This window comes from Solanum stenotomum, chromosome 12 (assembly GCF_019186545.1).
Source record: "Solanum stenotomum isolate F172 chromosome 12, ASM1918654v1, whole genome shotgun sequence".
Classification (NCBI taxonomy): domain Eukaryota; kingdom Viridiplantae; phylum Streptophyta; class Magnoliopsida; order Solanales; family Solanaceae; genus Solanum; species Solanum stenotomum.
This window is the reverse complement of record NC_064293.1, coordinates 17531535-17551611: the sequence shown is the minus strand read 5'-3', so window position 1 is coordinate 17551611 and position 20077 is coordinate 17531535. Positions and strand designations below refer to the sequence as shown.

The 20077-nt window shown below is 36.4% G+C and overlaps 1 protein-coding gene across 3 annotated transcripts; it reads right to left on the bottom strand.

Annotated features, from left to right (window-relative positions):
- Positions 1-916: 916 nt before the first annotated feature.
- LOC125847533 (splicing factor U2af large subunit B) lies at positions 917-17660 on the bottom strand. 3 transcript variants are annotated; one of them, XM_049527140.1, is made up of 13 exons: positions 17385-17660; positions 15735-15979; positions 15431-15538; positions 14122-14186; positions 13447-13517; positions 13311-13355; positions 13172-13231; positions 3099-3159; positions 2901-3013; positions 2048-2494; positions 1817-1952; positions 1643-1710; positions 917-1336 (listed from the first exon to the last, which is right to left on the bottom strand). In XM_049527140.1, the coding sequence occupies exons 1-13, from the start codon at positions 17502-17504 to the stop codon at positions 1199-1201; spliced, it is 1677 nt and encodes a 558-aa protein (XP_049383097.1). In that variant the 5' UTR covers positions 17505-17660; the 3' UTR covers positions 917-1198. The 3 variants fall into 3 exon arrangements, with proteins under 3 accessions (XP_049383097.1, XP_049383096.1, XP_049383098.1); XM_049527139.1 differs by having other exon boundaries at positions 14122-14192; positions 17385-17659; XM_049527141.1 differs by lacking the exons at positions 14122-14186; positions 15431-15538; positions 15735-15979; positions 17385-17660 and adding an exon at positions 13749-14047.
- Positions 17661-20077: the final 2417 nt, after the last annotated feature.

Genomic DNA, 20077 nt, shown 5'->3' with positions numbered 1-20077 from the left:
TATTATTATTATATTATTATTATTATTTTATTATTATCATTATTATTATTATTTTATATTATTATTATTATTATTATTATTATTCCTCTTATAAATAATTTGTGGTGGTAAAGAAATATGTGAATGATAGGAAAATATTATTACTTATGGATGTAAAATATAAATTAATTTTGTTTTAATTTTTTTTAAAGTATAAAAACCTTAAATTAATCAACTTTTCATCATGTTAACAACTTAAAGGGTATTTCAGACATTTTGATAAAAAAAGTGTTTACCAGCACTTATTTGCCAAACACATCAACAACTTTTTTTTCAACTGCAACACTTTTATCCAAACACATAACTACTTATTTTAAAAATAAGTTCCAGCACTTTGAAAAGTTACTTTTTAAAAGTTACTTTTTTTAAGTCAATCCAAACGGGCTCTTAGACAAATATTTTACGAAAACTAAAAGTGTTTAATCTTTTTGACAAATACCAAAGAACAAAATTGGTAAATGCATACTTGAGAGATTATATTTTTGAACAATACTTTCAAACATTAGGGATCGTTTTCTCGTTTATCATCAAGAGCTATATATATATATATATTACTTTGACGTTACTATCTGCAGATCAATTATCTCCTTCAAGCTTGTTGTTTAAACATAAAATACACAAAATGATTGAACTCTCTTAAGTAAATATACATGACATTAGAAATCGATATTGCTATAGAAAAGTCTGTATATTTAACATTTATGGAGATATGCCTGGGCAGGGATTAGTGTATTATATATAGCACACACCAAGATTTCTACTGTAATTGTTGGGTGACCTGAGTGAGGGTAATAGGAACACGATACAATCCATTGCAACGTCATTTCCAAGATTGATAAGCAAGAATATTCCAGGATTTTCACCAGCAGAAATAAAATAGTATGAAAACCCGAGTCTGTATTTGCATCAATTGTCACACTGTTGACAAGCACCAAAGTCCTCATGTTTAAGACTATCAAACCTATCTACCACCAGCAACACATAAATCCAACCTAAATGGATGAAAATAATTCAGAGTATAACAAACAATGCTCCGAAAAGGAAAACAGAAACGAGTTTTACATCTAGCACTAGTCCAAGGCGGTAATTCCTATAAGTCATCCAAGAATCCCCATGTCATAAGACTTGCTGAGCACTTCTAACAACTTAGAGGATACGACTAACCATCATAGTCCCCTTCATAGAACTTGTTTTCTGGATAGAAGACAGCTACAACTTGGTTGCCACCAAATTTTCTTCCATTCAAACTTTGCCGAGCTTTGCTGGCACTTTCTACATCTCCATACTCCAAAAATACCTGAAAGGTACACAAATGATTTAGCAGTTCCACATTTTAGAAGTGAAAACCAAGCCACTGACAAAGAACCAATCCAACAGATTGGACCCTTTCTTTCAATTGGCTGAGAACAGCCGTCATTTGAGGAAAGTTATAATTAATCGTACTGAAAAGCCTCTTCATAAAAGTTGCAAGCAATTTCTAGGCCATTGCAAAGAACTTTAGATCCAAGTTGTGTCACTTTCCTAGTAAAATATACAACATCACTAGTAACAACTTATGAACTTTAAATGACCCAGACTAAGAAATCTGAAGACATATTTTTACCTTTCCAACCCCTGGTGCGTGCTCACCATCAGGACTTGGCCGTGGAATAACAACATTCACCAGTGGACCTGCAGAATATATATCAAAGTGGATGATTTTTTAAGTAAGAATTGCTACAATATTTAAGCCATATGCTTAGCACAAGGGGAAAAAGGATCTTATCTAACTACCCACCAAATTTTCCACATTCAGTTCTCATGTCTTCTAAAATATCTTGATAGTCCTCATCATTACTGAGCTCATCTACCTCAACAACTTGTGTTAAGCACAAGACCTTTGTGGCTAATGCACCAGGTTGTAACATAAATCTCTGCAAACAAAAAAAAAGACATGCATTAAGGGGTGAGCAGCCAAATTGTTGCTAAGGAATTGAAAATTGAATAAGAGAGCACAGAAATGTCTCACCTGCAAAGCTATCTGCTGTTGTGCATGCAACAATACACTCTCTTGCTCAGGTTTAGGTTGTGTCGTACCCTGGTTAGCACGCCTAACAGTAAGGGTTTTATCACCCATCTTAATCCCATTGAGAGCTGCACAAGCAATATCAGTAACGGAAACATCCTGATAGACACAAAAGGCATAGCCTTTTGAGTTCCCAGTTTCTCTATCTTTGACCAGATCAAATCCTCTAAGTGCACCAAAAGACTCTAACAGCTCCCTAATCTGTGCTTCTGTGAAATAGTAGGGCAAACCACCAACAAAAATACGATCAGGGCCTTCAAGCCCTCCTGCAGAACCTGGGGACAATCCAACAGCTGCCAGGTTGAGGTTTGGGTTTGGTTGGCTAGGACCAAGAGTAGCAGCCAGAGAAGGGTTGTAATCACTGGGTCTTCTGACCTTACAAGGTGCACCCTGCACAAAAAACACCGCAGACAGAGAAGCACAGAGCAGTCAGTTGAAAGTAGGGACATGTACTTGATATTAATGCAATAAGAAACAATGATACTTCGATAACAAATTAAACAATAACATCCGATAAGTTCCAGTAATGATAAAAAACAAAACAAAAAAAAGCGAAGAAACAGGTCTGAGGATATTCAGCTCTTATAATAGGAAGTGGATGAAAGGTGTTGCACCCAAAATGTTCTTGGACTAAACAAGATCCAAGGGACAGAATAGTTGCATACCCCTAAACTAAAATTTTATACATCCTTGCTTTCTCCCAAGTGGATAAACCACCTACAACTATAAATAGTAAAAAGTATAGCTTCTTTACGATTTCAAAACTACTAGATCAGCTATTAACACATTCAGGTACCTCAAATATGATGCCATCCAATGCCATGGCATTACTAGCTTCCTCTACAGATCTCATTTCAACAAAAGCAAACTTCTTCTCATAGTTTATATAGACATTGACAACAGCATCACCTGAAAATTCCAACAATACTCTGAGCATCTGAAAGGTAAATTAAATTGTACTTGTATGACAAAGGAGATCAAATGTTAAACTAACCTGGACCAGCTGTATTTCCTCCAATTGCAGACATAACATGACTAAAGAAGGTCGCAACAGACTGTAGAGAATCAATTTGTCAAGACAGATATGTATGAGAGCAATAGCAGAGATGGGTCATAGAAAATCAACTTTGACAAGGAAGATAAAATGTTAGTATAGTAATCTTTTTGATAACGTGCGATCACACAAAAGTTATAATTATAAGAATTATCAATAGTAGTGACCAACATATTATCATCTTCACTTCACGACTGGAGGAGGAGAATTTAGACGGAGGTACAGGAAGCTGTTCCATTGGGTATCCAATTTCCAGAAGAAGACACGAGCACTTCGGACTGGATACAACAAAATATAATCAAACTAAGCTCGGAATTTGGGGTTAATTTCAAAGGGTCTGAGGAAAAGGCAAAGGAATTGTTGATGAAGATCGATAGCAATAAACAAGAAAACAGGGGGGAACAGAGTGAACAAACAACAGGCAAGAGGAAAGGGTTATTAGAATTAGAATAGAAATAGTATTTCCTACTTAGAATAGGAATAGGAATCCTAGTTGGAAAAGGATTCCAATGTAGTGTCTATAAATAGGGTCTCAATGTAACAATTTAGATACACAATTCAATAATATTTTTCTCACAAGAACTTAAAAGGCTGCAATTGGATTCTAAGTTCTATAGCAATGGCACTAGAAGTAGGGGGTTTGGGGGGGGGCATTATGGATCAATGAATTTAAACATTGTGTCATGGAATGTGAAGGGGCTGAAATTGTGGGAGGTATTATCAGGAACATGATAAGAACTTGGAAAGCAGAAGTGGTATGTTTTCAAGAGACCAAAAAGGAGGGGGAGATTGCTAATAAAGGTAAGGAAATCTGAGGTAGTAGGTGGGCAGATTACGTGCAACTCGAAGCTAGTGGGACGAGGGGAGGCATAGTAATTATGTGGGATAAAAGAAGATGGGATGGGGAAGTGAGTAGTGTGGATGCATATTCAGTTTCTTGTTGTTTCTCTGGGAAGAATCTGGATCTTAAATGGCATCTAACAGGTATCTACGCCCCGAATGATAGAGCAGAAAGGGAAGAAACTTGGTGGGAGCTAGGGGAAGTAGGAGGTCTATTCACGGGCCCTTGGGTCCTATGTGAGGATTTCAACACTGTGAGGTATCCTTCTGAGAATCTTCCCTGTAACAGAATCAGCAGGGCGACAGAGTTATCAGAGTTCATTGAAGACATGGAATTAATGGGCTTAGACTTAGCAGGGGGAGAGTTCACTTGGAGAAGAGGTGACAGACACTCCACAGCAGCAAGGCCAGACAGGTTTCTGATCTCTGAAGAATGGGACTCACATTTCAGGAACATTAAACAATCTGTCTTACCGAGAATTGTCTTAGATCACTCCCCATTGATGCTACAATGTGGAGAATGGGGGACAACCAAATCATATTTCAAGTTTGAAAATTGGTGGTTGACCACTGATGGATTCAACGAGAGAGTTAAGACATGGTGGGAGTCTTCTCAGTTCCATGGAAAGCCAGACTTTGTACTGGTAGCAAAGCTAAGGGCCTTGAAAGCCAAGTTGAAAGAGTGGAGCAAGACCAGTCAAGGCAATCTGAGTCAACAGAAGCAATTGGCACTAAGCCAGTTAGCAGAATTTGAAATGATACAGGACCAGAGAATTTTGGAGAAAGGGGAGATAACTTCCAAATTGGCTCTTACTGCTGAGTTTGAGGAGACAGTTAAAAAAGAGGAAACAACATGGAGACAAAGATCTAGGGCAGTATGGCTTAAACAGGGGGATAGGAATACAAGCTTCTTCCACAAAACAGCAAATGCACACAGAAGAGTCAACACTATTAATAAGATTAAAGTCACAGAGGAGATATAGACTGAGCGTGCTGAGATACAAAAGGAGATCATAGAGTACTATGAGAAGTTATATGCTGAAACTGAGGACTGGAGACCAGACTTAGAAATGAGAGAGTGTCCTACGATTGATGAGGATGACAATAACCAACTGATGGCCCCTTGTGAAGCACAGGAAATTCTAGAAAGCATCAAAGCATGTGTCGGGGACAAGGCCCTCTAACACCCCGAAAAATGATAGGTTAAACTAGAGCCTAAACGTAAGGTTAAAAGTCGTAAAATGACTCCCCGAATTTTAATAAGTCATTTAAGGTTGAAATAAGATTATTTGAGTCAAGACCAAGGGACAAGTGCCAAGGCAAAGGGGCCAAGCCAAGGCCAAAGTCCAAGGCTGCCCCTAGCTAGGAGCACACTGCCCCACCTTCACGAGAGGGACCATGGACCGTGGTCCACTCCACGACTCGTGAAGGGGGTCGTGAAGTTCCCTTGGCCTTGGAAAAGTGGCCACCCAAAACCTTAGCCACTGCCTCAACTTCACGGAAGGGACCACGGCTTGTGGTCTTGACCACGGCTCGTGGAGCCCTTCGTGAAGGAGACATGGGCATGGGGGCATGAGGTAGCCTAGCTACTGCCTCACCCCTCACGAGCAGGACCACGGGTCGTGGTCCACTTCACGGCTCGTGAGGATGCCTTAGGCGAAGGAGCCTTAAGCTCCAAAGACATGGCCACTGCCTCACCTTCACGAGCAGGACCACGGCTCGTGAAGGTGGCCCGTGGTCCCTGACGAGGTGAGTTAAATGAGGATTAGTTGGGTCATTCTCTTTTAATCCAATTAAAGTGGGGTTGTTTTGGGTATTTTTAGGGGAAGTATATAAGTTGTTTTTAAGTCAAATTTCACAAGACTAAGTCATTATTCACAAACACCCAATTGAAATAAAAAACTTCCTCCTCTCTCAATATTTCTCTCTCTAAACTCAAAGAAGAAGCAAGAAGCCATTGGAGCTAGGGTTGGCAGATTTTCAAGGTTCTTCCCCAAATTTCTTGGAGTTTCTTAGTCAAGTTATGGATGTTTTTCATCTTTGGGTAGCTATCACCCAAAGAGCCCCTTCAAACTATGTTTTTAAGATTCCAAATCCCCCAAACCTAAGGTTTTCAATCTATTGTCATGAGTCTCCTTCTAAAACGTTTTCAATTGCTTATTTATGGTTGATTATGATGAATTATGGTTGGATTAATGGAGTATTGATGTTTTATGATGAAAATCTCTCTTGGACCCATGATTCCCCCTTCTTCCTAAATTGTGAACTATGGTATGGCTTGATTGATGATGGGAGCTTGACAATTGATTATGTTTACATTGATTAAGTTGTTGAATCATGATATCCCTCTATCTAATGTGGTAAATTCTAGAAGTTAGGGTTGATCTCGATTCATAGCCTTGAAGGGCAACTTGTTAGGGTTTGTACATGTTGATGAGGATTGTATATGAATTTGTGATTCACTTAGATAGTGATGATCCTATGACTATTATGAAATTGTGGTATTGATGCAAGATCCTTCTTCCCTATACCCTTACACTCGATTATGCATGAAGTATGTATGTATGTTTATGATAAGCTTGTTGTGTTGATTGAAAGGCCATTCTCATGAACACACTATGAATATGATGTGAAAGGTTTATTTACATGTTGATGATTCTAAGGTTGAAAGGACATCCTCACCTAATGAATCTATGGGCTATTATGATGTGTGTTGGTTTGAGTGCCTAGTGCATTCTCTCATGAACACGAACTTAAGTAAAGACTTATTATGAATTCAAAAGGGAATTATGCTTAGCACCGAGTGGATATGAGTATGAGATGGGTTCCTTCACGCTAGTAGTTGGGTTCCCAATATGGTTATCTCATGAGATGGAAACCTCCACGTTAGTAGTTAGGGTTTCTAGAAGCAATCTCCTTATTCCATAACTATGTGCCCACATAGGTCTTTAGCTAGTGGATCCACCTAAAAGCTAAAATGTACGTTCTACCTTAGGCAAGTAGGACACCTCTTTTCGGTGTGGGGGTAGAACACCGAATTCCATGTCGCTCACATGGTCTATGTCGGTTAAGGCTATTATCCCTATATGATACGAATATGAACTAAGATAAAAACATGGACTTTAATATGACTTCTCAAGAGGTACTACTTAGTATGAGTGGGGGTATGGGACCTCACTTACGCATTGCACAAGTAGACCTTAAGAGAGGTTATGGTGAGGTTCTCTTATGTTATGAAGACTTATGGATTATGTATGTAAGCTATGTATGGATGTTAAGATTGACTTTACTTGTTACAAGTTATGAACATAGATAACTCCTTACTTATGTATATTGGCTATGGATGAACCAAAAGTAAAATATGTATGTTGGTGGTGACCTAAATGTGATACTTAGCATTTGCTGGGTTATGGGATCTTACCTTTGCATTGCACTAGTATGGCTTTGGGTTGCTTATATGACGGTTTCACTTATGTTTCTTCATAAATGTGCATAATGGCTTTTAAACTTGATAAAGGCATGATTTCAACTAAATGTCCCTTTTTGCATGTTTTAAGGATTTTTATGCATGGCTTCCATACTTGGTACATTATTTGTGCTAACCCATATTTCTACATTTACTATGAGTGTAGGTTCCGGTCGTTGAGACGTACTTCTTCTTTCAAGTAAAGCTTGGGTTGACTATTCCCTAAGCTTGGTGAGTCCTCATGGTTCGGGGATAAGACATTACTCATTTCTAGTTTCTATTGTACTTTCTATTTTTGAGACTTCATTGATGTAAAGGGTTTTGACCCTAATTGTACTAGATGGTGATTGAGACAAGGTCTAGACTCTTATTTTCGTTTATGAAAAAGAAGTTGACTTCAATTGTAAAAGTTTTAAATTTTTCGAACCATTTCTATGACTTTATGTTTATGATTATGCTAAGGACTTGTATGAGACCCCTTCGGGGTCAAGTACGCCGTGTTACGTCTAGGGGTACCCCTGGGTCGTGACAGGCCCCTGGCCTAGATGGTTTCTCCATGGCTTTCTTTAGCCAGTGTTGGGAAGTCATCAAAAAAGAAGTGGTAGCAGCAGTTCAAAACTTCCATGAGGAAGGGGTATTTGAGAAGAGTATAAATGCTACTTTTGTAGCCTTGATACCCAAGAAGACGGGTCATGGAACTAAATGACTTCAGGCCAATAAGTCTAGTAGGAGGAGTGTACAAGATAATTGCAAAACTATTGGTTGAAAGACTGAAGAAAGTGATACATAAGCTAGTGGATAGACAACAAATGGCTTTCATCAAGAATAGGCAGATCATAGATGCATTATTGATAGCCAATGAATGTGTAGACTCCAGGGAGAGAGACAAGAGACAAGTAACCAGGGATCCTATGTAAACTGGATATCCAGAAGGCATATGATCATTTGAATTGGAACTTTTTGATGAATATGTTGCAAAGGATGGGATTTGGACCAAAATGGCTAAAGTGGATTAGATAGTGCATAAGCTCAGTGAAATTCTCTATTCTGATCAACAAAAGCCCATGTGGCTTCTTTTCATCATACAGAAGAAGTTTGAGACAAAGGGACCCCTTATCCCCTTTTCTCTTTATCTTGGCCATGGAAGGACTGAACAACCTATTTCAGACAACAAAAGTGAAGGGCTGGATCAAAGGTTTCCAAGTGGAAAATAATACAAGAAATAACCTAGAGATTACTCATCTACAATATGCAGATGACACTCTAGTATTTTGTGATGCAGTAGAGGAGCAGATGTTGATTTTGAGGGTCATCTTCTATATTTTTGAGGCTGCTTCAGGTCTGCAAATAAACTGGAGCAAGAGTTTCATCTATCCAGTCAACACAATGATAAATATTGAAGACTTAGCCAACAAACTAGGAGGGAAAGTGGGTGAATTACCAACAACCTACTTGGAAATGCCTTTGGGGTCTAAGAGCAAGTCAAAAGAAATATGGAGTGGAGTAATTGAGAAATGTGAAAGGAAGCTTGCAAACTGGAAGTGTCAATATTTATCGTCAGGTGGAAGATTAACTCTAGTTAATAGTGTCCTGGATGCCCTTCCCTCGTACATGATGTCATTATTCCCTATACCAGCCAAGGTAACCAAGAGGTTGGATGCAATTAGGAGAAACTTTTTATGGCAGGGAAGCAAAGATAAGAGAAAGTGCCATTTGGTCAAATGGGACGAATTGTTGGTAAGTAAGAGAGACGGTGGACTCAATATTAGTGAGCTGAAAACCCAAAACAAGAGTTTGATGATGAAATGGTTGTGGAAATTTGTCTCACCAGAAGTATCTCTATGGAAGGAAGTAATAATAGAAAAATATGGCATGGAGGATAAATGAATGACAGAGGTGGTCACCAACCCTTACAATTGTAGTGTATGGAGGTCTATCAGGAACCTATGGCAACTGGTCAGAGAGAGAACAAGTTGCAAGGTAGGCAATGGAGAAAAAGTAGCTTTTTGGAATGACATTTGGTGTGGACAGGAGGCACTCAAACATGCTTTACCTGTACTACATAGTCTGAGCCAAGCACAAGAAGCAACAGTCACAGAATTATGGACTGGACAAGGGTGGAACCTGTTTCTAAGAAGGAGCCTAAATGATTGGGAAATGACGACCATAGCAAGATTTCATGATACAATGCAAATGGCTACCAATCTGACAGGAGAGGAAGACAGACTAGTATGGAAGGGGTAGAGTTCACTGTAAAATGAGCATACAGAGAACTCAGGTCTACTGAGGAGCAGCATGCAGGATGGCCCGGGAGGATGATCTGGAGAACAAAAAGTCCCTACAAGGTGAATTACTTCACATGGCTCTTGGCAAAGGAGGCAGTCTTGACACATGAGAACTTAAACAAGAGGAAACCCAATCTACGTTCTAGTTGCTATCTATGTGAAAAACAAGTGGACAGATCAATTGTGGCATATGTTCATCCAAAAGAGGAAGATTATAGAAGTCCTACAATGCTGGAACAGGGATGGAAATGCAGGAAAAAAAAAAAGAGATGGAGGATTGTTGCAGCTTGCAATTGGTGGACAATTTGGAAGGAAAGGAATCAAAGATGTTTTGAAGGAAAACAGAACAATATCCAAAAGATAAAGACAAATTGCCTAGGGCTTTACTATTTTTGGTGTAAGCAAGTAGTGATAGGAGATGCTGAAAATGTGTTTAATATTATTGACTGGCTGTAACTAGAAGATCTTAGGAATGATGTAAGTAAAACTTTTTGGAGGGGGACTACACTTTGATGTAGTATACCTGTGGATATATAGAAGTAAATGTTCCCTTTCTCAAAAAAAAAGCACAGGAAGACAAGCTTCATTTGATAAACTTATATGTGTTTCTATTAAACGAGACTTTGGCCTCTATAACACAAAACTGAAGCTAGAGTCAAAAAAAGGATAGAAAGTTGAAAGTCGTTGACAAAAAAATGCTAAAAATATCACACAAGAAACATAATTAAATTAGAAATAATACCGATGGGATATGAAATGAGGTTGGATCTATCATATTTTACTAGAAAATTATTAAATTTCAAAATATTTATTCTTTAAATGTAAAACTCGAATAGTCTTTAAGCACCATCCATAAAATCACCACATACTATTTTTACATAGAGAATAATCTATAGTATAATGAAGGCATGAATATAAAAGTTGGTTGACCAAAATATCCTTCAAATATTGAATGAATCTTATACCCTTAATGAACTCTTATCCTATATTTTACCTAATTTTTAGAATTTAAATGTCGGTTGACTAAAATATCCGTCAAATATTAAACGAATTATATACCCTTAATAGATGCTAATCCTATTTCCTTTTTAAAAGTACTTTTTAAACCTAAAAGAACGACTATTACTTCTAAGCTCAACTTTTTAGCTATTTGACTATTGTGTCCACTGGTGGATCCAGGATTTTCACTGGGGTTCAGAAAATAAAAATATAAATGTGTGAACTAAAGTGCAAAGTGCAAACTCAAAATTGCCCCTGAACTATGCGAAATAGACCACTTATACCCTCTATTACATTTTGGGATCAAAAATACCTCCGCAATTATCCCAGGAGACCACAAATACCCTCAAGAGTTAACACCCCAATTTTTTAGTGACGTGGCAAGCCACATGGGACTAATCCCTCCACCTAAGCATTGTCAACTAAGATTCACTACAAAAGAACTTGACTTTTGTCGCCACAAAATCTCAAAATATTGCCACTAAAGGTTATGAGTGATTTTTAGTAGCGACTAAGGCCCCAACAACCTTTCGCTAATAAAACCTATTTTTTCAACAAAAAAATATGATAATTAATTTTCGATTGCGACCTAATTTTCTAAAATAAATAACTTGCAATATTCATATTAAAAACATCCAATATTATTACGAAAAATAATCAAAATTACTTCTCGATTCAAATCTCCTACTATATATATATATAATGCATCATTGTACATTTTATACATTTACGTACGACATAAAAATAAAACATATAGTGTCTTCAAACTCCTACTTAATCGATATCATAGAATTTAATGTTAAAAACTTTTAGTGACGATTTTCTGGGCTTTTGTGGCAACTATTGTTGCCGCTAAAGGTCTATTTCTTTTGTAGTGAATCCTAGTTGGCAACGCTTAGGTGGAAGGATTAGTCCCACGTGGCTGGCCACGTCAACAAAAATTTGGGGTGTGAACTCTTGAGGGTATTTGTGGTCTCTTAGGATAACAGCAGGGGCATTTTTTATCCCAAAATGTAACGAAGGATATAAATGGTCTATTTCATATAGTTCGGGGCAATTTTGACCCTTTTCCATTTAAACAATTAGGCATCTTGCGCACCAAGTAGGAATCGAACCTGCAAACTGGGGATAGTATTTGCGGGCCAAGTTGCGCAGTCCAGTACCACTGGGCTATCTTTCTTCTTTGATTTAGGTGGTTCAAAATTAGTATAGAAAATCTACCCTATATATACAATGTAGTTTTTTGCTCCTGGCAACCACATAGGTCCACCCCTAATTGTGTCTCACCAATCCTTGAATTCTTTACTAGTCATTAAACGAATTTGAAATGAACTCTAAGAACCACCTCTTATATAGAATTTCATTGGCACATTTATCATATTATGGTTGCCGCTAGATCATGTTTTAAGATTAATTATCGTTTGCAAGTCGAAAGATATACGTTTCTATGTTTTAAGAAAAAAAATAGTTGATAGCATTTTTTTGTATAAATATTCATGGAGTTAGAAAAAATTTTAAGGCGACAGGATGACTTGATCTTTTTTCTAAAAAAATAGTAATATTATATTCTACTTATATGATCAACTTCTATTTGTATAAAATAAGTAACCAAATATTCTTAAAACTATAAAATACTCTTATAATTTAGTTTATTTTGGTAATGAACTAAATAAATAAATGATCATTTAACTCTAATATTGAATTGTCTTAGTTTTAACGTGTTTTTCATGTAGGATCAAAAATAAAAATAAAAACATTTATCTCAAGAACATCATTTTCAAAGAAATATTAAGTGAACATAATCTTATACAATAGTAATATTTTTGTTATGAAATAAATATATGTAAATATAAATAATATTACTAATATTTTCTGCGATGATTAAGGTTGATAAGGAATAACGTGCAAAGCACGTTTGTCAAAACTAGTGGTAGAAAAAAGTGAAATGCCTAGGAAAGATCTTCACAGTAGTAAAAGGAAGAAAGGTATTATTGTCATACTATGTAGACATGATGGAAAAGATGGTGAAACAAATTTTACATCCATCAAATGTAAGAAGTATTAAACCATAGTAAAAATATCGAAGTGATACTGAAAGATATCAAAACATGAAAATAAACAAAGTAACTTCCCAAATTTGAGTGGCCACATTTTAAACAACCAAAGTCAAGTCACAAGAAAATCCAAATTTGCACCAAAATAATTTATTTTATTTTTTTGAGAAAGTACACCAAAGTAATTCTTAGTTTCTTACCCATAGTATCTCTCATATTTGAAGGGGAAGAAAGATGAAAATATCAGAAACAGCTAAAACTACTATGCAAAAAATACAGGAGAGTGTTCCTTGTTCAAAAAATAAACATTATATGGAAATGTTAAAGAGACTAACTACTTCATGAGATTGGTGGGGCGTAGTCTGATACCTGTTCATTTGAAGTAGCAGGAAGTCCACCGACATAAACTCGCCGAGCATGCCTAGTAGCCTGATAACACAAGTTAGGAAATACTTTAGGTAAGAAGGGGAACTCAAACGCACCATGAGCTTACTAACAAATTACAAACCTGTTGTGTCATTGCCTGGATCGGCATAACAGGAAGAGCTCCAAACTGCTAAAACCCCATCAGAAGAGAACAAATATATAAGAATCTTGGAAATAGCATTGAATCCATACAACTAAAAATTGAGTGATGAAAATACCTGGCCCGATGTTAAAGGAAACATGTTGGGCAACATTCCAGGAATTGCTGGGCTTGTCCCGGGAACTTGACCTGCAGAGATAACCAAGATACAGTTGAAAATGACATCATGACATACTTTAACCAGTATGAGAGTGAGAATTTACATGAACAGTTCCCTTTTCAAAATGATTTTGAAAGAATAAATGAATTTTGTACTCAGAAATCTAGTTAAAACAATACGAGGAGAGGAAATTTTACAGTGTATTCAGAAAATATTTGTAACTACCAAACAGGCAATTCCTGGATGAAGATGAACAAGACCTGTATTGGTTCTTCCTTGTACATAAAAGCTACAGAAGTCGGTTCACACCCATTGTCAGCACAGTGGGGCAAGTAGCCCAACATTGCCTTCTTAGAACATAAGACAAGACATACAAAACAAACAAACAAACACCAAACAAAACAAGAAACCAAAAACCCTCAGTTTCGGAATTACTTCACCAAGTAAACGATAAAGAAAACAAAACAGCCAATCTATTCCACGACTCAATACCAATATTGGTTGAAGTTAAAGAAACAATAGCTTACCAAAACGTAACCATGCATTTTGATATGAACTTCTACACCATGTCAAAGAAAAATGTGGCAGTTATCAATATAATTTCAGCTGTAATCTTAACGATGAAACAAGTACCTGCAGCAGCTGTAGCACCAGGTAACATTGCAGTGGTAGGAGGTGCCATATCAAAACCACTAATCCTTTTGCTGAAAAAATACAAATTAATAACAGTAATAAAGTGACTAAAACCCGACTGCTAATATAACATTTAATGATCCATATAACATTAGCCACTCAATATGTTCTTGGGGCATACATAAAAGAATTTATTTATTTTTTAAAAAAAGTACAACACTAGGTAAAATTTGCCAGTTTTTAACAGGGCAAATAAGGCAACAAGGAAAATGTACGACTAAGTTTCTTGTGTTTCAGTAGATAAATACCAAAAAATCCCACCATTTTAATGTGGAGTGTAGGCATGACAGGACAAGAACAAGAAAGTACTTCGCTCCAAGCACGGAAGGGAAAAAGAATTACTGTTTTTGAGATGACCATTTACAATAAATTTGACCAGTTGTGTTCTATTGAAGTTTCAGAAATAGCAGCCTGTTTTACAAGACACATAGAAGTTGCAAATATGTTCCAGAAGTAGATAGAAGTAAATTGTAAAATACATGCAAAGCATGTCATTTGACCTAAATAAAAATTCAAGAGATCAATCAATCCAGGCTGTGAGAATAAGAATCTAAGTATTTTACAATAGAACTGATAGGGCAATTTGTCTGATGCAAGTCCCACTGATATATGCTATAACCATCACCAGCTTAACCAAAATTTGTAACCTGAATATGCAACTCTTTCAAAGATTACAAGTCCTCAGTGAGATGTATGACAATTGACAGTACTATCAATACTCTAATAAACAAAAATCAGCAAAAGCAGACTATTTATACAATGAATAAAGCAAGCCAAGGCCACATAAATTGTCCAGTGCGATCACAAAAGCACTAAACATAAGAATCTTGTAACCGTGTAAACTACAGAATGATAGAAGGTAACTAAAAATCAAAGGAGAAAAGAAACCTCTGGGCCAATTCATCTCCAGAAATGGTGGAAGAATCTCAGATCAATTTAATTTTTTGTAATAAACAAATGTTATCCTTAATCAAACATTAAGTCACATAAGAAAATCTCCAGGTAACATTTTAGTGCACTTCTATGTAAAGATTGGATATTGGTCATTTCATTCCAGCCTGACAAGATCAAAGAGTCTTATATAAGATAGACAAATTTACAGTAAATTAGTATTTACAAGGTAGAGCGGTAGAGCCAACTATAAACTGAAGTTCAAATAGAAAAATCCTGTCTCAAGTGAACATTAGGAATTAAAAAGAGAATATAACATGGAAATGTTCCAGTGAGAATATATGATCAGACAACTAACCTCTTGGACCGGGAACGAGATCGAGACCTTGATTTATGCTCAGATCTACCCCTTGAACGAGACCTGTGTCTATGCCGACTCTCTCTATCTTTGTCATGATCTCTTTGCCTTTAGCAAAATAGAAATATATCACAAACTCAAAATGCAGCATGCTTCCACCACCACTCAACAACAACTTGAAATTTAAAGATCATAAAAACATGATCCTCAAGTCTGAATCTGACTCACAACAGTAACATAAAGCCAAAGTAAAATCACAAAAGCAATATAAATACTAACATCAAAAAAGTGTTATTGCTCTTACTTGTCATAATCTCGAGTTCGATGACGTTCATCATCATCTCTATCTCTGGTCCTCTCCCTCTCCCTTCTGTCACTCCGATCCCTATGACGATCTCTGTGATGACGATCACGGTCCTTGTCCCTCTCTCTGTCCCTGTCTTTGTCTCTTTCCCTACCCCTGTCTCGGTCCCTATCACGCCCTTTCTCCCTATCCTTTTCCCTGCTTCTTGACGAGCTCTTATCTTTTTCATACTCACGAGAATTATGCTGGGAAGGGACACACAAGTAAGAAAAAACGATAAGCAAGTGAAGGAAACTAGAAGACATGAATACAAAACTAAGGGTGGAAAGGAATTTATATTTTTTTTGGAGATAGATGGAAAAGGAAGTATATTAATAAGAAAATGAAGGAAACTAGAAGACATATGTATACAAAACTAAGGATGGAAAAGGAATTATATTTTTTTTTGGAGACAGATGGGAAAGGAATTATATTGAGGGTCAAATCATAACAGTCAAGATTGAAACTGAACAGATGAAAGATAGCAAAAGAGTATAGCACTAAAATTAATACTAAGAAAAGCAACCTGATTAAGACTAGGGGGAAATGTTCAAAACCCAAGAGGTGCTCAGTTTGCACATATCAGAACTACATATGCAGGGTCATCCTGAGAATTTTACCCCTGCAGGGATGGAGAAGTTTTCTGAGAGTTCAAGAAATGTGCAAGCAGATAGCACCTACGCAGTAACAGCCTAGAGTATTTGAATGCTCACCATTAGAATGATTCACACAGTTCAAGGAGCAATACTCATGACTGACCTCTACTATTATCATTATGAAACACCTAAGCAAAATCATTGCTCCATTCCATCATAACACCTTCCTTCGCAAATCAGACCTTTCAGATACAATCTCTTTCTTTTTTATGACAAGGGAAACCCGCAGCCGCTACCCTTTGGGTGCGCACAGGGTAAAACCCCCGCTCCTATGCAATAGCTCACAAACCACATAGGAGAGGTAACCCGCACTAGGCAAACCCGGTGTGACGAGCTCGACCCAGAAGGCAAACCCCTTGCTTTCGCTGGCAAGGGGTTTCGAACTTGAGACCTCCAACATGGAAGTCCCAAGCCCAAACCACTGGGCCACCCCGAAGGGTTTTCAGATACAATCTCTTGTTCCCCCTTTTTTGGATAAACAGCTAGCCTCAACTAATCTACTAGCAACCTGCTATCATCCACAAGCACAACTATAGGAAACTTGCCCTAAACAAGCTTGCCTCCACTTACCTACCACGAAACCTGCTACTGCCCATAAACACATGAATTGGGAAATCTTTCCCTTGATTCTGTTGTTCTAGAAATAGACGAGAGCTTTCGATTGTTCTCAAAAGAGTTAGGTTATGTACGAACACTAGGGCACTACTGAGTGTTTGAAGTGGAGATTAAATCCTCATATCTACAGGTTTTTGCCTACATCTCAAGCACTTCGTCGTCGGGAAAAACTTGCTGCAGATGGGCTCATTTTGACTGTTTCAGTGAATCCTGAAATCTCCAGGTTGTTTTTCCTAGGCCTCAGACACTTCATCTCGAGTCAAAAAAGAAGGCGAAAGCCCACATGCTAGGTATGAAGGAAAAAAGGATAGTCAAAGAGCGAGAGAGAGAATTTTAGAACCTGAGGCTTGGAGTCGGTGAAATCATCGGGGTTAGAGCCGCCATGGCTACTTCTGGATTTGGGAAGGGGAGAAGCGCCGTAATTGTCTATGTCTTCTCCATTGGCTTCGTAGTCCGGCATGGCTAGGCTTCTGTAGCTGTATGTAACTCTCGGTGAAGATAGCTTTCTACTGAATTGTGCTTTGCTTCGCCTTGTTCGATCCTCTGCGTTGTTGATGGAGTTCAGAGTTCAGAGTTCAGAACAGAAAACTAGGGCTCCAAATTGGTTGCACTGATCTTTTTAATTTTAGTCCAGACATATTTGGAGATCGTTGGTCCTAGTGTCCCTTAAACAATTTTAAAGTGTTGTCAATATTTCATTTTTCAGCCAACCTCAATGGCAAGAAATGAAGTGTAATCACTAATTACACACCAATTATTATTTGTCACGTGTTAATTTTAATTTTTAATTTTTATTTTCATTTTTGTTTTTTCTTATTTTATTAACTTCATTTTATTTTTCTTTTATCTCTTCTTCTTCTTTCTTCATTTTCTTTTTCTTTTTCTCTTTCTTCATTACGCTCCTATGCTCTTCTTCAATCCTTCATCACCAGGAATCCTTTACGTAGACGCCATGTTCGTCAATCCTTCAAAGTAGTCTTCATCACGTCACTATTATAATACCATTTTCACCATTAATATCATCAAATTATTGTTAAATCAAAAATGAAATGACTAATAAATTATAAATTGAAAATTAATAATCACCTCCAATCTACCATCTCCTTTTCAAAATTACAACAATTATGCAGCGGAACTCCATTACGATGAAGGTAATGAAATTCTGTAATACTCTCAAATCGAAAAAATTTCTTTATTTACATGCTAAAAAACTACAAAACAATTTATTTATTTATTTATTTTAAAAAAAGAACAATGTTATCAAGGAGGTTTACAATTATTATTATTTTGGAAAAAAATAAGAGCAAAACAAGAAAAAAGAACAAAGAGAAGCAAGAAGACAAGGAAAAATATGAGTGAAGAATGGATCTTCTAAGTTAAAGAAGATAGAGAAGAGGTAGTTGGTTCTTTTGAAATTTGGGGAAGAAGATAACAAAAATAAAGAATTGAGAAAGTACAATAAAATAAATAAATAAAAAAAGAAACAAAATAACATTTCTAATAAAATAAATACTTAAATAAATATTTATTTTCTTTTTGGTTCAGCTCACTCTCTATCAAAGAGTAACTACACTCTACATGCCACGTAGGCACGTAATGGGACAATAAATTCATTCTAAATAAGAATAAGGGGTAATAGGACCCCTACAAAGTTGAAGTGTCTTTTTAAAAAACAGGTCTTACTTTAATAAGATAATTATGTATTTTCTCTTTTTTTTAATTATTCCGATCCACAAATTCGATTAAATTCATATTTACAATTGAAAAGTTACACATTAAAGATAAATCATTTACTAACAAAAACAACTTCCTATAAAAAAAATGAATAAAATTTGAACTGTCTAATTAATGATGAAAGATAATACGAAAGCTCACCTACATTATGCTAATATATTTTTTGAATAACATCGAAACACGTATTTATGGAATATAATAAAGTAATGAACACTCCGGCGAAGAAAGGGGCTAGAAATGGAGCTATGGGCCACTCCACTATTTTTGAAGTTTCCATGTGTGCGCCTTACAAATATTGCAGGCACACGGTGAGAACTTGTTTTGTAAGAAAAATATTATGTTGGAACGATAATATTAATGACCATATCACATCCAAAAAAATTTACCAATGTGGAATGCCCCTCAATCGCTGTAATGAACATGCTACATTAATCTTTTGAATTCCTGTTTAACCAACAACAAAAATATAGTACAAACTTACTTATTTCGCACCTCAAATTTTCAAATTGTTTTTACCTAATATTCAATTTAGTAGATGTTTGAAGATAGAATTTGAAATTTCAATGTTACATTTTGATGTGAAAGCAATGTTTGTTTGTAAAATTTATATTCAATTTCAAATAAGTATTTTAAATCTCAGATTTTCCAAAAAGTAAAAATCTATATCCAAATATCGTTCGTCTCTCTTCTCTCTCTTGTCACTCCATAGTAAAGACATAAAATTCATTCAATTGTGTTAATTGTAGTATATCAAATACATGAAATAAATACATAATGAACTATATCACTCTAATGATTGTATCAATATATAATCTTGCATACCAACATGGGTTGTGGTGCACTGGTAGGTGTGTTTCACCCTTAATCAGAGGTCTTGGGTTCGAGCCCTGAGTATGGATAAAATCCTATTGGGAGCGCCACCCCCAAATAGGCTCTGCAGAGCGCGATCCGAATTTAGTCGGAGCTTCAATGTGAACTCCGTACACCGGGTGGGAAACCAATATATATATATATAATCTTGTATGAATCTATATTAGTCTATATATGTCAAATACAATATGTATTTATGTATCGCAAATGAAAATAAGTGGTACGGGAGCAAATGATACAAGTGATGCATATATTAGAATCTAGGTACAAATACAATTTATATCATTCTATACATAACAAACTATATTCATCAATATAATTTGTATTCATCAAATACAACATGTATCTAAAATCTCTCATTTCTCTCTCAAATCTCACTCGCCTCTTGTCCTTCTTCTTTTTTAAACTGTGTTATAAATGATAAATACT

Coding starts and splice junctions, on each gene's coding strand:
- LOC125847533 (XM_049527139.1), bottom strand. CDS start 17,504: ATGCCGGACTACGAAGCCAATGGAGAAGACATAGACAATTACGGCGCT. Junction 14,193..15,430: donor TCTCGTTCCCGGTCCAAGAG/GTTAGTTGTCTG, acceptor GTATTTTTTCAG/CAAAAGGATTAGTGGTTTTG. Junction 1,337..1,642: donor ACGCACCAGGGGTTGGAAAG/GTAAAAATATGT, acceptor TGTACCTTTCAG/GTATTTTTGGAGTATGGAGA.